Source organism: Leptonychotes weddellii, chromosome 7 (genome assembly GCF_054177405.1).
Source record: "Leptonychotes weddellii isolate Sample4059 chromosome 7, ASM5417740v2, whole genome shotgun sequence".
NCBI classification, from domain to species: Eukaryota; Metazoa; Chordata; class Mammalia; order Carnivora; family Phocidae; genus Leptonychotes; species Leptonychotes weddellii.
Window position 1 is genome coordinate 38,743,067 of NC_138375.1, and position 14,698 is coordinate 38,757,764.

At 59.4% G+C, this 14,698-nt stretch overlaps 1 protein-coding gene across 12 annotated transcripts in view; it reads left to right on the top strand.

The window, feature by feature from the left end:
- TCOF1 (treacle ribosome biogenesis factor 1) overlaps positions 1-14,698 on the top strand; it is a 37,282-nt gene that overhangs the window by 20,820 nt on the left and 1,764 nt on the right. For 5 of the 12 annotated variants that reach the window (XM_031036696.2, XM_031036695.2, XM_031036698.2 and 2 more), the window contains 9 exons: positions 1,281-1,391; positions 5,633-5,819; positions 7,533-7,666; positions 9,209-9,322; positions 9,673-9,892; positions 10,544-10,626; positions 11,125-11,305; positions 13,164-13,712; positions 14,424-14,521. In XM_031036696.2, coding sequence (XP_030892556.1) covers positions 1,281-1,391; positions 5,633-5,819; positions 7,533-7,666; positions 9,209-9,322; positions 9,673-9,892; positions 10,544-10,626; positions 11,125-11,305; positions 13,164-13,712; positions 14,424-14,521 — 1,677 coding nt within the window. Of the gene's footprint in view, positions 1-1,280; positions 1,392-5,632; positions 5,820-7,532; positions 7,667-9,208; positions 9,323-9,672; positions 9,893-10,543; positions 10,627-11,124; positions 11,306-13,163; positions 13,713-14,423; positions 14,522-14,698 lie in introns of those variants that run through there. The other 7 variants (XM_081826184.1, XM_081826185.1, XM_081826188.1 and 4 more) reach the window with 7 other exon arrangements.

The window sequence follows — 14,698 nt, forward strand, 5'->3', positions numbered from 1 at the left end:
AATGTGAAGTCACGTGGGTTCCACAAAGGCCAGCCACCCTGTAGGCAATAGTCACTTCTAGTTGCTTGTCACCAGTCACATGTATGGGGGCCTAATGCCAGACTGAGACACAAGGGTCCCAGCCATGTTTAGACATAGCAGTATTTTGCTTTGTTTTTGTTTTTTAAGTTTTAAGTGGGTTCCTGGATCAGGACATCCTAATCTGCGGGAGAAAACCTAATTCCAAGAGCTTAAAGGAGATTGGTTCCATCATGGCACACAAAGCTTTGGGGTAAAGCTGCTCCAAAGGTGGTTCCTTCAGCTCTGCGTCATGGGTGACCCAGATTTCTTCCATCTTCTGCTCCCTGCCATGGCAGGGCTGCAGCGTCTCCAGAAGAGCTAGGAAGTCCCCCAGCAGACCTCCCTTCCCCTCACCTCCTTGTCCACATCTAAGGCATGTGCTTCCCCTGCCAAAAAAAAAGGCCGCTCACTGATAAGGGGCCTGTGGTTCTGTGATTGGCTGGGAGAGGGGGCCACCGTCCCCAGAGCCTGGTGAGCGGGTGGGGGGGGCGCTAGCAGAGCAGAGTCGGGGGCACAGCTGTTGTGGTGTAGGAAACGACACAAATCAGGATCTCCTAGCTGCTCTTGAGAAATTGGACTCGGGCAGCGTAGGTGGCTCTGCCACTTTGCTTGGCCGGACTGAGTAGTGAAGGAGGGGGGGACTCTGCCCCTGCCCTGGGCTCCCCTGAGCTGGTCACCACCAGTGCCTGCTACTCCGTGCTCTCCTCCTCTGGCTCCCCGACCGCAGCTCCTGCCCAGCCAGCCCCCCTCATTTATGCCTGGTCCGGCAGGAGGGGTGGCAGCCTTGGGACACTTCTGGCTGGCTCCTGCTCTTACCTGGGGGTGTTGCAGCCAGATGGGAGCTCGCTGGGACCACTACCACGGGCTCACCCCTGCAGCCTTGTCCCAAGCTGCTGTCTCCTCTCATCTGGACGCCGGGCCACCAGCACTGCAGCCCTCAGGTTTTAGTGGGGTCTGACTCCTACTTCCCTTTCAAGTTCAGAGTGGGCTCTGGAGGGAGCATTAGCAGAGGGGAAGGCTGTGTTTCCGGTGGCCGGGGGCATGCTGAGCCAGCAGCTGTCCTCCCATGCGGGTAGTAAGGGGCCGTGCTGCCTCCCGTGGACAGCCAGCGTACAAGGGCATGCTTGCTCGCTGGCCGTGGTTTCCCTGCCCCAGTCTCTCAGTCGTGTTCCCCTTCAGCTAACACCCCCTGCCCCCTACCCATGTGCTTGTCCCCTCAGAAGGAGGGTAACTCCAAAGCTGCCAGAAGCAAGCCCCTGGCCCCAGCACCCCCAGAGAAGAACACAGAGGGCTCCTCGGAGAGCAGCGACGAGGAGCTGCCGGCCAGCCAGGTAGGCCTTTCCTTCTCTTTGGGACACTGCAGACTCAGGGCAGCGGGCCCCTGAGGGGTTGCGAGGGCAGACCTTTGCCATTTAAACAGCACTTCACGGTCTCCTGGTTGAGCCATTCATCTTCACGGTAACCCCGGGAGGTAGGCAGCGGGGCATCACTGAGCATCCAGTCTTCAGAGCCAAACGGTGGAGGGTCAGTGCTGGTTCTCCCAGCTGCCAGTTCCGTGACCCCGGGCACACCCTGACCACCCTGAGGCCCAGGTATCTGCCCTGGAAGCAGGCAGGGTAGCAGTCCTCCTTCCTGCATCCCTGCACAACGCGCTGCCTGATGGGAGTGCCTGTTCCTGTGGGAGGGCACGTGTTGTGGCCCATTGGATGCATCAGGAATCAAAGCCCAGTGAGTTGAAGTCCATTCCCCAAATTCTCATGACCCATAAGAAGACAAGGCAGGGCCAGATGCTGGTCCCCTGGCTCCCGATACATCCCCGCTTGCTGTTTGGGACCGGGAGCCTTCTCTGCGGGGCTTGTCAGAATCCAGCGGGCATGTCCGGGACCTCACTCTGGCGCCCATGGCACGCGTTCACGTGCTCTGCTGCACCCGCGGCCTCCCCAGACTCCCCCTAAGGTTGGGACCAGGCCCACCTTATCTCCCCAGCTTGCTGAGTCCAGGCCTCTGCCTTTCCAGCAGATAGCAGTGCCCTTTGTCCTGTAGCCCCAGGTGCGTGGACGCCTCTGCCAGGTCCCCTCAGGGTCCCTGGAGTCCTATAATTACCAGACCCTCTGCTTAACCACCTCCCTCGTATACCTACCGTACCACATGCTGATTGGCCCACCAGTGAGGTCAGACGCTGCGTGCCACCCTCGGTGACGGGGTGGGGTGCTCGCTGCCGTTCTCTGCTCCGTAAAGTCCTGATGAACAGCTGCACCTAACGTTATCGGTCACTTTCTGTGTGCCAAACCCCGTACCTCGTTAGCCTGCTCAGTCCCCACAACAGCCCTCTGAGGGTAGGTCCTTCTTTTATTCCCGTTTGAAGGAGGAACGAGTGAGGCTCAGAGAAGTTGAGTGACCTGCCCTGGCGTCCCATGGCCAGAAACAAGGGGACAGACCTGGCGTTTGAACCCAGGCTGTGCATACGGTGCCCACGGGCTGGCACTGCCCGCACTGTTCTCTCTCCAGGGAAAGTGGAGGGCGGCCCGGGCCTTGCCCTCGGGCGGTCCAGGCGCCCTCAGGAGGCCGCCTCCTTGTCTGAGCAGGATCAGGACAGCTGGGAGGGAGGGCGCCGCCGCGCCCTGCGTTGTGGGGGCGGACTAACACAATTAAAATGAACATCATGCTTAAGTTGAACCATTTCATTGGTACATTAGTCCTGAAGATTCTGGAGTCCCTATCAAAAAAGAAGCAGGAAAAAAGTTGGCATTTTGTGCATTTCCCTAGGAGGGATTCAGGGAAGACGGCGCAGCCTGAGGAAGCTGCAGCCTCTCCTCCCTGCTGGGGGATTTTGAGCTCCTTCATCCCCAGCTCACTAATTATGATCATTATCGCTATTATGCATTTGTCAAGTACTTCTTTACTGACAGGTTTCACTCTGTTTTTATTATTAGCCTATCAGTGGAGAAAAGGGATCAATGCCAGAGTGGTGGGCAGAGCCTCAGGCTGGGGGGCAGGGGCGATCGTGGCTCCATTCCCAGGCTCCCTCGCTGTGCCTCAGTCTCCCCACCTACAAGGATGGACCCCAGCCTCTTTCCCTGAGATGGACTTTGGGGGGGGGGGGTCTGTGGCTCCGCCCTGTTGCTGGCATTATTAACCCTAGGCCAGGGTCTGTGCTGGGGTCGGTGCCGTATTAAAAAGACCTAAGCCCTGCCTTCAACGTTTCAGGTAGAGTCAGAGAAGAAGATCCGTAAGGAGCTAAATTAGGGTGTTAAGTCGAAACCCTAGCATGGTTGATCCTGGAAGGAGCTCCTGTCTGGTCCCTGGAGAGCAGACTTCCCAGTCCAGCTCTGGTACAGTTTGCTAGTCACCCTGGGTGAGGCCACTTTCCTTCTCAACCCGTGGGGTGACATTCCTTGGGGGCTGGTGAACCACGAGGCTGCAGGCCCAGCCTGGAGGGGGATTTCCCAGCCCTTTTGGGTGGGACTGGCCCAGGACCTGTTAACTAGGCCCCGGGCAGTTCTGCAAGGGGCTTTTGGGTGCCTTCTCAGCTCTGTCCCTTACCGCAGAGTTAACAGCCTGGACTGGCCAGCCCCCCACCCCCACTCAGCCCCAGACTGGAATGAGGGCAGAGTTGGTGAGCCCAGCTGTGACAGCGGGCCCCCAGGTTTGGTTCTGCAGTAGGAAGGGCGTCCCCGCTTCCCTCTGGGCCCTCGTGGCCTGGTGCCGACAGGGAGGCCCAGCCAAGTGTCCAGGCTGCATCAGCTTCCCATGAGTCTTTGTCACCTCTGTGTGTGCTGTGCTTTGCGGTTTTCAAGGCGCATCAGAGCCCCTCTGGTGAGCGAGCCCAGGCTGGGATTACTAGTAGCCTTTTCAACAGGTGGGAAACAGGCCCTCGAAGCTCAGGGGCCTCACCACATGGTGAGGTCTGGCAGAAGTGGGGTCAGAGGCGGGTTTCCCCATATCCCTGGGTCGCACGGCCCACCTTTTGAACGATCCGATGCTGCTGCTGCACTGTTGTCGTGTCCAGGGCCCAGCCCGGGGCCCCTCGTGTCCCTGCCCTCCAGTGCCAGGCCCCCTGCACCGCCCCCGGGGCCGAGGCCATGTGGGCAGGTGGAACTGGGAGGAGGAGGCTTTTGCTGCTGAGCTGCTTTTAACATCCCAGACGCTATTGTTTGCCTCGGTGGGTTCGGTGCCTGTCTTCGTCCCCGACAATCTGTTCTTCTGTCTTCTCACATATATATAGATCCCCCCCCCTCCCTCAACTGTAAGCCTTCTCCCACTTCCCATCCTTCTCTCTTTCATCATGTGGGAAGGCAGGCTCTGGAAGTGGCAGATCAGAGCAGCCGCGGGGGAGGCTGTTTGGCAAGGGTGGGAAGGGCCCCAGCCCAGCAGAACTCCCACCCTCGGGCGGGCACCTCTCTGCTTGACTTTTCAGGATGCCTCTCCCACCGCGCCCTGGGCTGCCCTGGGCCCCCCTGGGCCCCGGAGGTGGGCGGGGTGGGGTGATGGGCGAGACGGGGTCCCAGACCTTGGCCTCGGGCAGCTTCCTCCTGCTGTCTTGTGTTTCCCCCCGGGCAAGGGAGGGTGTGGAACTTAGACCGAGTCTGACCTCGGGGGATGGGAGGTGCAGGCTCCATGTGTGTGAGGGTGCCCTTGTGTACGGTGGACATGTCCACCAGAGCTGCCACCCCGGCCTGGTCCGCAGGATCCCAGGGAGCAGCCACTTTCTCTCTCTTTTACTGCCTCACTGGAAGCTGCAAAGCCTGCCCAAAGATAGAACAGCGTGCAGAACCCCCGCGTGCCTTCCCCAGCCTCAGCGGGTCTGCACTTGTGACCAGGCTCGCTTCATGCAAGCCCTCCACTCCTTCCCCAGCACCCCTGGCTTCCTCTCTTTGATGAGAGGACGGCCACCATACAGTATCACTCCTAAGAAACTGGCCTGCGCGCTCGGCATCCCCACTTCCCAGATTGTCTCATGAACGATAGTCTACATCTGGTGTGTTCGGATAACAGTTCACACAGGGCACACACTGCATTGGGTCCCTTGAGTCTTCACCTTGGCTTTCCCCCCGTGCGGTTTGTTTGTTGAAGACATGGGGTCAGCGTGAAGTCAGGTCGTTGTGCCCTGGGCCACAGCTCAGGAGGCTGCACCAGCGTGGCTGGGGTGGGGGCAGCTCGGTTATGCTGGGCAGCTGAGGGGCCTGCTGCTTGGAGCACCCGGCTCGGCCAGCGTCTGTCCGGCCCTGAAGTCAGCCAGAGGAAAGAAGGCTGAATTGGCTCTTCTGGCCCTGGCTGTACAGTCAGTAAGCTGTGCAGCCTTGGGCAACTCTTCTCCCCTCTCTGGACTTCTAGTTTTCCCAGCTGTACAGTGGAGCCAGGACCGCTGACCTCAGGGGCTCCTGGGGGCTGTGAGGTGCTGTGTGGGTCTTAGCAGGTGCATGGGCGGGTGGCGCACTGAGAGTGCTGTGGGTGGCCGGAATGGCCTCTGCCTGCCCGGCTGCCCTGCGCGCGCTGGACCCCTCCCAACCTCCCCTTTGCCTGGCCAAACCTTTAATCACTGGGGGGGTATGTTTTGTTTTTGTTTTTCAAGGTGATTAAACCCCCTCTGATTTTTGTCGACCCTAATCGTAGTCCAGCTGGCCCGGCTGCTACCGCCACACAAACCCCGGCGGCAAACACCCCGAGGAAGGCCCGGGCCTCGGCGAGCACAGCCAGGAGCTCCTCCTCTGAGAGTGAGGATGAGGATGTGATCCCCGCCACGCAGTGCTCCACTCCTGGTGAGCACGGGCCCGCTACGCAGGGCTGAGTCCCGTGCCGCAACCGCCAGGCTCGCCTGGCAGGGGCCGCCGGGCTCGCACGCAGCGCACGCAGCACACACAGCTCACTGTGGCCCAAGGGGAGAGGCTGCTGGCTGAGTCACACAGCACACAGTTGTTGGTCCGGAGGGGCTTGGAGCCAGGTCTCTGCCCCTGGCATTGGTTCGTCCCGATAAGGAACTACTCTGGTCTCCATCTCCGGAGACAGCATTTGCCGGGACTTCTCTGTGCCAGCTCCAAGGGGTGGTACCCACGCCAGTGGCTAGAAGCTGCAGACAGCAGGTTCCTACGTAATCTAAGGGAGAGCTTTGTAACAGCTGCCTGCCTGAACGGGGAGAGGGCTGTGAGGTGGTAGTGAGCCTCGTGGTCCTGGTGGCATGTACAGAGGGTTAGGTAATCCCTAACCAGACATCGTAGGCAAGGATTCCATCTATCAGTGGGAGACAGGACCCTATCTGGGGTTTCTTTTGACTTCTGAGAATCTGGTACTCCCGTTGCCATCAGGAAAATGGCTAATGTTGTTGTGACATTCTGTGAGGATAATAATAAGACCTGATTTTGGTGGGCTCATTAAATACAGAATAGCACAGAAGAAGAAATGTCACCGTAATCACGCTGTCTGGAATAATTACTGACGTTTTAGAACTGTTAATTTTACCGAAACTACAGGAACTGCAGCTGTATCTGTGTTTTTAGTGAGGTCATAGTGTGCACACGTGCTCTGTAATTTTTACTTGACGAACTGTGACATTACGTATTTACCGTGTGAGTCCTGCTGGTCACAGAGCTGTCCTTTGGGTGGGCTTAGCATAGTTTATGTGGGTGGTGCCAGGCTGGAGGAAGCGACGGGCTTTGTGTGGGGGCTTTGGGGTTATCACGAACAGTGCTACAGTGAGCGCACGGGACTGAGCCTTTGCAAATGACCATGACATTCTTACGAAGACTCTTCTAGGGACCCCTGGGTGGCTCAGTCGATTAAAGCGTCTGCCTTCGGCTCAGGTCATGATCCCGGGGTTCTGGGATCGAGCCCCACATTGGGCTCCCTGCTCAGCAGGGAGTCTGCTTCTCCCTCTGCCTGCCGGCCGCTCCCCTACTTGTGCTCTCTCTCTCTGTTCTGCCAAGTAAATAAATAAAATCTTAAAAAAAAAAAAGACTCTTCTAAATGCACAGAGTCCCATTTGGTAGCTGTGCTCCCCACCAGTGCTCAAAGTGGTGGCCTGGCCAGCTGAGGGGCGGCAGCATCGAGGACTGAAGTGTGGGGAGGGGCCAGGGAGAAAGCCTGGGGTCACAGTAGTCCTGTGGTTCCCCTGAGCTCGTGACACAGAGCTAGTGACGGCTCCTGCCTGTGAGGCTCAGGGATGGCGTTTGGTTTTTTAATTTTATTTATTTTTGTGAGAGAGAGAGCATGAGCCAGGGATTCGGGGACAGAGGGAGAAGGAGACTCCCCACGGAGCAGGGAGCCCGATGCGGGGCTCGATCCCAGGACCCTGGGATCACGACCTGAGCCGAAGGCAGACGCTTAACGACTGAGCCAGCCAGGCGCCCTCGGGGAGGACATTAAACAGGCTTCTGCTGCAAATGCCGTGAGCACTGGGCCCTGTCCCCAGGAAGGGCTGATAATTGGGGATTGCTGCATGTGTGCCCTGACTTGCACCCCATCCTGCTCCATTTCAGCCAGTAGAACCAAAGCAGCCGTGCTCACGGCGCACCCAAGGCCAGCTGTCAGGGCCAGCACTGTTGGGGCCGGCAGCAGGGAGGCGTCCGGTCGGGTGTCAGAAGGCAAGAAACAGGAGGCGCCTGTCGCTCAGGTACAGCAGGCAAGGGAGGGCCGTGCAGGCCGGCAGGGGCGAGGGGACCCCCCCCCCGCCCTCCCCGCCCCCACACATGCTGCTGGGTGGGGCTGCCGTCACTCTCCTCCACACACCGCCCCCCCCAAGGAGCCACCCCCTCGCAGCCAAGCGCCTTCCCTGGCTTGGCTGCAGCCCCGACCAGGCTCCCAGATACCTCTGAGCTGTGAGGAAGAGTAGTCTGGGAGCGTGGCCCCCAGGCAGAGCCACGCTGTGGCTCCGCGCGCCCCTCGGCAGCCGTTCCAACGTGGTTGCGCTTTTGGTTTGTTTGCCTTTTCCGTCCCGGTTTGGAAATGCTGTGAACAAACCTTGTCTCTCTTAGTGTGGATAATGGTGACTTCCTGGCCTTCACCATTTTCAGTGCATTTCTGTTGGGTCTTTGCCTAAATCTACAGCCTGAGCAGGGTAGAGTTAGCGGCTCCTTGTGCGAACGACAGAGCTGAGCGCTGTCCCTCAAGACCGTTGAGGCCTGTCCAGGATTAGGCAGGGCCAGAACCCAGGTGTCCTCACTCCTCACCCCGCTCCTGGGCCACGTGGGCTAGTTTTCCCATCCCACTGCACCCCACCTCTCTCTTCTAAGAGGGCAGGAGGGAGCTGGGCGCCCCCAGCCCAGAGGGGCTCACCACGAGCTACAGCCCAAGAAAAGCTTCCTGGGAGCACGGGTGCCGGCCAGCTGTGCTGTGGTCACTGCGCCCGGCAGCCCGCCTCCGTTCGGCCAGCAGGTGGTGCCGAGCATCTGTCCGCACCAGGCAGACGGCAGGGAGGGGCCCGTGGGCCATGAAACAAGGAAGCCAAAAAGTACTCACCAGTTGGTGGGTACTTTGAAAGAAACTGAGTCTAAACTAGAGAATAATGAGGTGAGCTGCTTTAGGAAGGATGGGCAGGAAAGGGCAGCCTCCCCATCGAGGCTAGAGAAGCAGCCAAGCCAGGGCGAGCCAGGGAGGACTCCAGCCAGGGGAACCCGGGCTGGGACCGTCTGGGGAAGCACTTGGGCGGGAGAGCTGGGGGAAGCAGCAAGGCGAGAGGAGCCAGGCCCGACAGGCCGTGGTGAGGGCCGCCCAGGTTTGCAGGGGGAGCCCCGCCCGGCTCCTTTCCAGTTCTGTCTTCCTGACTGGTGGCAGGTGTGGGAAGCAGGAGTGGCACCAGGGAGACCTTTGAGGAGGTTTTTGCAGCCACCAGACTAGAGGCTTTTCCCAAGTGCAAGCTCAGATTGAGTTGGGGGGGCCTCAGGTGGGAGCCGAGCTGCTTCCCTCCCCTGGGCTAAAAGCTGTCTTTGGCTCCACTGAGAACAGTAGGATCAGCTGACAACCTACAGCCCGGCCCTGTTTTCTGCCCCTGAGGGTGGTATTACCCCCTTGACTGTCCCTCAGTCCACTCCTCCAGCCCCGTGGCTCCTTGTGCAGATACAGGTCCCCTCCGACCCCAGCCGGGATCTGAGCAGGGCCTGGCACAGATGGCATCCCGAGGACTACGAGTCTCAGGGCTGCCTGTGGCTGTCCACAGGTGACAAAGAGGAGCCCTGCTCGCCTCCCTCTGACCCAGGCCGCCCTGAAGGTCCTTGCCCAGAAAGCCAGTGAGGCCCAGCCTCCTGCTGCCAGGACCCCGTCTTCCAGTGGGGTGAGCGGGGAGCCTGGGGGGGGGGCCGGCCCCACCCTGGAGGGGACAGTGAGCAAAAATGACAGACCATAGAAGGGAGGGGCCAGGGAGGGGCCCAGGTCCCAGCGCCAGCATTTACCGCCCTGTGACTGTCGCATGCACACGTCTGTAACCCACACCACCCCCCCCCAGCCTCCGCTGCCCGGCTCAGCGTTTGTGGGAGGGCTGAGTGAGGTCTGGTACAGAGCAGCTAACAGGCGCCTAGCCCTGAGGTAACTGGGGTGTTCGGTAGGCACCAAGTTTATTTCCCTTCATTTTTTTTTTTCTGTTCTCTCTCTCTCTCTCTTTTTTTTTTTTTAAAACCAAATTAGGTTGACAATGCTCTGGGAACACTCCCTGTGCAGGCCAAGGGGACCAACAAGCTCAGAAAGCCTGAGGTTCCTGCGGTCCAGCGGTCCACAGCCACTCCTGCCGGACGTGCCAAAGCCAAGGCCTCTGACACCTCCAATGACAGTGACAGCAGCAGCAGCTCTTCAGGGAGCGAGGAGGGTGCTGCCGGGCCCCAGATGGCTCCCTCGGCCCCCAGGCTAGGTGAGGGTCCCAGGAGAAGGCTAGGTGGGCCCCGAGCGGGGGAGTGGTGGCCTCGGCTCTGTATCTCCACCTGTTCTGCAGCCTGGGCCCAGTCACCCCATGCTGGGCCTCAGTTTCCCATCTGTACAACCCCACGAGGAGGTTGGTCCAAATGATACCAAAGATCTTCCAGCTCTGCTGTTTGACCACTGCCTGCTTTTTACTCTCAGGCTCCCATAACTGACCCCCCAAAGTCCCGGGGTCATGCTTCCCGCACAGAATGGGGCACCTGGGTGGCTCAGGCGGTTAAGCATCTATCTGCCTTCGGCTCAGGTCGTGATTCCAGGACCTCATCGGGCTCCTTGCTCAGCGGGGAGCCTGCTTCTCCCTCTTCCTGCCACTCCCTCTGCTTGTGCGTGTGCACGCTCTCTGATAAATAAATAAAAACCTTTAAAGAAAGAAAAGCAGGGAAGCAGAAGTCGGGCCTCAGGAATTAGAATGGAAGGTTTTGGCATTGAGATGTCTTGCTTAGAAGGCTGCGAATAGCCATTGAGCTGGGAGGGAGTCGTAGGAGCAGGTAAAGCCTTGGGCAGGAGGGCGAGGGACCAGCGGAAGGCTCAGGCCATCCCAGGGCCTCCCGACAGCTGGCCTCTGCCCCCCCACCCCCGGTAGGTCCGGCCCCCTCCACGACGGAGACCTTGGTGGAGGAGACCACAGCGGAGTCCAGTGAGGACGAGGTGGTGGCACCCTCTCAGGTAATGGTGAGGGAGGGGACTGGCCCCTTGGGGGCCTTCGGGCGGGCGCTAGAGGCCACGTGCTGCAGTGTTAGGCCGAGGCCATCCGCCACGGCGGGGCCCCGTCTCTCCCCCTGAGGCTCTCTTTCAGCATAGAGCCATGAGTAGTGGACTCCTAGAGCCTGTAGGAAAGGCTTGCCTTGATTTTAGATGAGTCCCAGAAAAAAAAAGACATTTTGGAACAGATGGGATTTCTCTAAGGTTATCTTCTGTACACGGCAAGTGCTAGTGATTTTCCATTCGCGTTAGTGGTGAGAGATTGTCTTCTTAAATGTGGCTGAGGGAAATCTGTATTAATTAAAATAGTGCAGGAGGTCCATATGAAGGGCTCATGTGCCCCACGCCAGGCCCGAGAGGGCTGGCCCGACCTTAGGGGCTCCTGGGACGGCTTCCTCAGAGTAGGCCCTGCACTCACGGGTGGAGCAGGGTTCCAGCCACGTTCACACTGGGTTTCTTCAGTCTCTCCTCTCAGGTTATGTGACCCCTGGGCCGACTCTGGCCAATTCCCAGGCTTCAAAGGCCACTGCTAGGCCAGACCTCAACCCCTCGGCGTCCTCTACTTCTGCCACCAAAGATGCCCCAGACGGCAAGCAGGAAGTGGAGCCCCAACATGTAGCAGGCACCGTATCCCCTAAAACAAGTGAGTCAAGGGCCACAGGAGAGACACGGGGACACGGAGGGACAAGGCAGTGGGCCCTTTCTCTGCCTCCCTCACGAACAGTCCTACCAGTATGGTCCTGTCTGTCACAAGGGCCTCTCCAAGCAAGGCCTGGTGCCCCACATCTGGGTGTCTGGCTCTTACGACCTGGGACGGCCTGGAAGTTGGGTTTTCCAGCTCTGTGGGATGCTGGTGCATCTGGTCGGGTGATCCGTGCCTTCGAGCGGCCTTGGCTTTCTCTGACTGTCCCCGTTGCCTCTGCTTCCTAACAAATGGACACATGGTGTGGGGTGTGGGAACTGAGGCAGCTCAGATGGAAGGCAGGAGCCATTTTTGGAGAAGTCTCTAGCACATGGCAGAGACGCCAGGTGATGGGCTGACTTGTAAAGCCTCAGACAGGACCCTAGCCACACTGGGCCTCTGGGTCTTAACCACAGAGGGCAGAGTAGATCCATCCAGTGAGTGTCAGGGCGTGGCACACACAGTTGTCACGCGGTGTTTGGAGGGCAGACCGGAGTTGCCGAGGTCACCCAGCCTGGGGCATTGCCAGTGCTGAGGGACAGGTAGCTCTGATGGGCACGCCTGGGACAGCTCTAGGCATTCCCCAGCTGTGGTGTTCTAGGGTGTTTGTAGACAGGAAGCAGAGACGTGGGCTGCAGGGAAGGAGGTTGCCAGCTCAAACCTCCTCAGCTTCCCTCTCCAGCCAACCCCTGCCCTTGCCAAGAAGCACCAAACAACTGAATTGGGCCTCCGTCTGTCCTGGGACGCCACCCCCCACGACCCCTGCTCAGCCTGCCGTCTGCGCCTCCCCTGAGCTCCCACCCTGGGCCCACCGCATGCTGCGGGCAACAGGCCCCAGCCCCATGACGGGGAGCTGGGCCGGGCCACAGGGCGCCTCTCAGAGCCAGCGTGTAGGCACGGTTGTGTGTGTGAGGCCCAGAATGAGTGCAAACCTGCCGAGTCACCCGGGAAGTCAGGGGCAGCAGCGGGATACTGCTAATGTTGCCCCCCCCCCGCCCCCGCCCCCCGATACCCCAGCCTTGGCTTTAGCTGCACCTCACCGCTGCTGGGTCAGCAGAAGGGTCGTTGCTCACTGTCTGCCCCAGTGTTCTTTGTGAGGGGCGGGGGTGACGGGGAGACATTTTAGAGGGGGCTGTGGACGGGTTTTTTCACACGTGTAGTCAGCACACAATTATCAAAGGAGAGCAGAGGCGTGGAAAATTCTAAACAAAGGCTGCACCAGAAGTCACTCTGGCAGGCAGCAAACCTGCTTCGTCAGCCACCATGTGCGTATACACCAGGCCCATCACCCGCTAGGCTGCCTTGTCCCCTGACCAGCTCTTATCATGAGTCTGTGACTTAGAATAGAGGCCTCACCGTTCATCTGAGCCCTTATTTTACCAATGGGGAGACTGAGGCCAAGGGAGGAGCACAGTCCCACAGCATGCTGGTGGTAGTCAAACCTGGAATCCAAGTCCCTTGCCTCCCAGCTCTGGACTTCTGACTGGACAATACCATCTCCCTCCTGTCTGACCTTTCATTTTGTTGGTAGAGTTCACTCCCCATCCTTAAGATTCTGGAGTCCTTCTCCATCTCCAACCTGACTGGAGTGCAAGGAGACGAAAGAGCTAAGTTAGAAACTGCTGGAAAGGTGTGAGCCAGGCAGTGGGGCAGAGTGACCGCTGGGCCGCCCTTTCCCTGTCTGTACCTTGTCCGAGGAGGTCAGGTGTGTCCCTAGACGCCCCCTTGGCTTATACGTGAGTAGGCCGCACCCTGCACGTGCAGGGTGAGCCTGTTTCCTAACTCTCCCGATCCGTGACCCCATGTTCTCTCTCCACAGGCAGAAGGGAGGCTAATCCCACGCCTCAGAAGCCCCGGAAGCCCAGGAAGGAGGCCGAGAGTCCCCAGGCCTCCATACTGGCACTGCAGAGCGACCTCAGCCGGCGCCTCCTGAGCGAGCCCTGGCCCCTGAACGAGGCCGGAGTCCAGGCCTCGGTGGTGAAGGTCCTGACGGAGCTGCTGGAGCAGGAGAGGAAGAAGGCCGCGGATGCTGCCAAGGAGAGCAGCAGGAAGGGCCGGGTGGGCCGCAAGCGGAAGCTGTCGGGGGACCAGACGGCCGCCAGAGCCCCCAAGAGCAAGAAGAAGCAGCAGCTGGTGGCTGGGGGAGGTGGGGAGGGTGCCGGCTCGCCAGAAAAGGCCCTCAGGACTCCCAAGGGGAAAGCCAAGAGAGACGGAGTGAGTGGTGACATCAAGGAGAAGAAGGAGAAAGCGTCTCCTGGCTCCCAGGGGGCCAAGGAGAAGCCAGAAGGGGAGCCAGGGACACTGAAGGTTGAGGGTGGAGACCAAGGCAACCCAAAGAGCAAGAAGGAGAAGAAGAAATCCGACAAGAGTAAGTGGCTGGCCGGCTGCAGCCTGGAACAGGCTTCGGGGCCCATGCGGAGAGCCTCCAGTCAGCATGCCGTGGGGGCGGGCAGCCGGCGGGCACAGAAGGGACAGGCTGCGAACTGGTTGGTCTGGGGCCGGGGTGAGGGTGGCAGAGCCGGAGCTGGGTCCCGGAGCTCTGGGCTGACCTGCCGGGGAGATGCAGCTGCAGGGTGCAGGGTGCGGCCTACTCACGGGCCAGCGGTGCTCGCTCCCGGCGGGCGGCCAGTTGTCACGCGCGCTTCAGCGTCCTGCTTCTGCAGCCCAGGCACCTAGATAGAAGCTTCCCCTCAGAGCTCATGGCGGCAGGCCCTTCCCAAGCTCTGCGATAGACTCTGCGTGCCGCAGAACCTCCTTTCGTCCAGCCCTGTCTGTCCCTTAGGTGATGTTTCCGTTTACAGGTAGAATGTCACTTTTTAAAATGTGTGGAAGTTTTAAAAAGTGAGTTAGAAATAGTAGTCCACATGGTCCGTGATGGGCTCTTGGGCCAGGGCAGGTGGTCACAGAGGCCTGGGCCTGTGTTTTGATGGGTCCCCGGAGTGTGGGGAGAACTGGGGACCTGGCATTGGGAGGAGTGGTTCTAGGATCCCTTGAGACCAGCCCTGTCTCTTGACATTGACCCCCCACCCCCACCCCCACCATGCTTCTGTTATTTAGGGGCTTTACTTTCTTTCCTTAGAAAAAAAAGACAAGGAAAAAAAGGAAAAGAAGAAGAAAGTAAAAAAGGCCTCAACCAAAGACCCTGATTCACCATTCCAGAAAAAAAAGAAGAAAAAGGTAGCGTGAGTTCCTGAGGGGTCTCCAGCCAGAAAAAGGACCCGAACCCAGTCCCCAGGGTGAATGTGATCAGCCCCATCCTGTGTGTGTCAGAGTGCGGGTGGGGCAGGCCAGACCTGCTCCCTGCCCCCGATCCATTCTCAGGGTCCAGAGGTTGGGGCCTCATGAATTGTGACA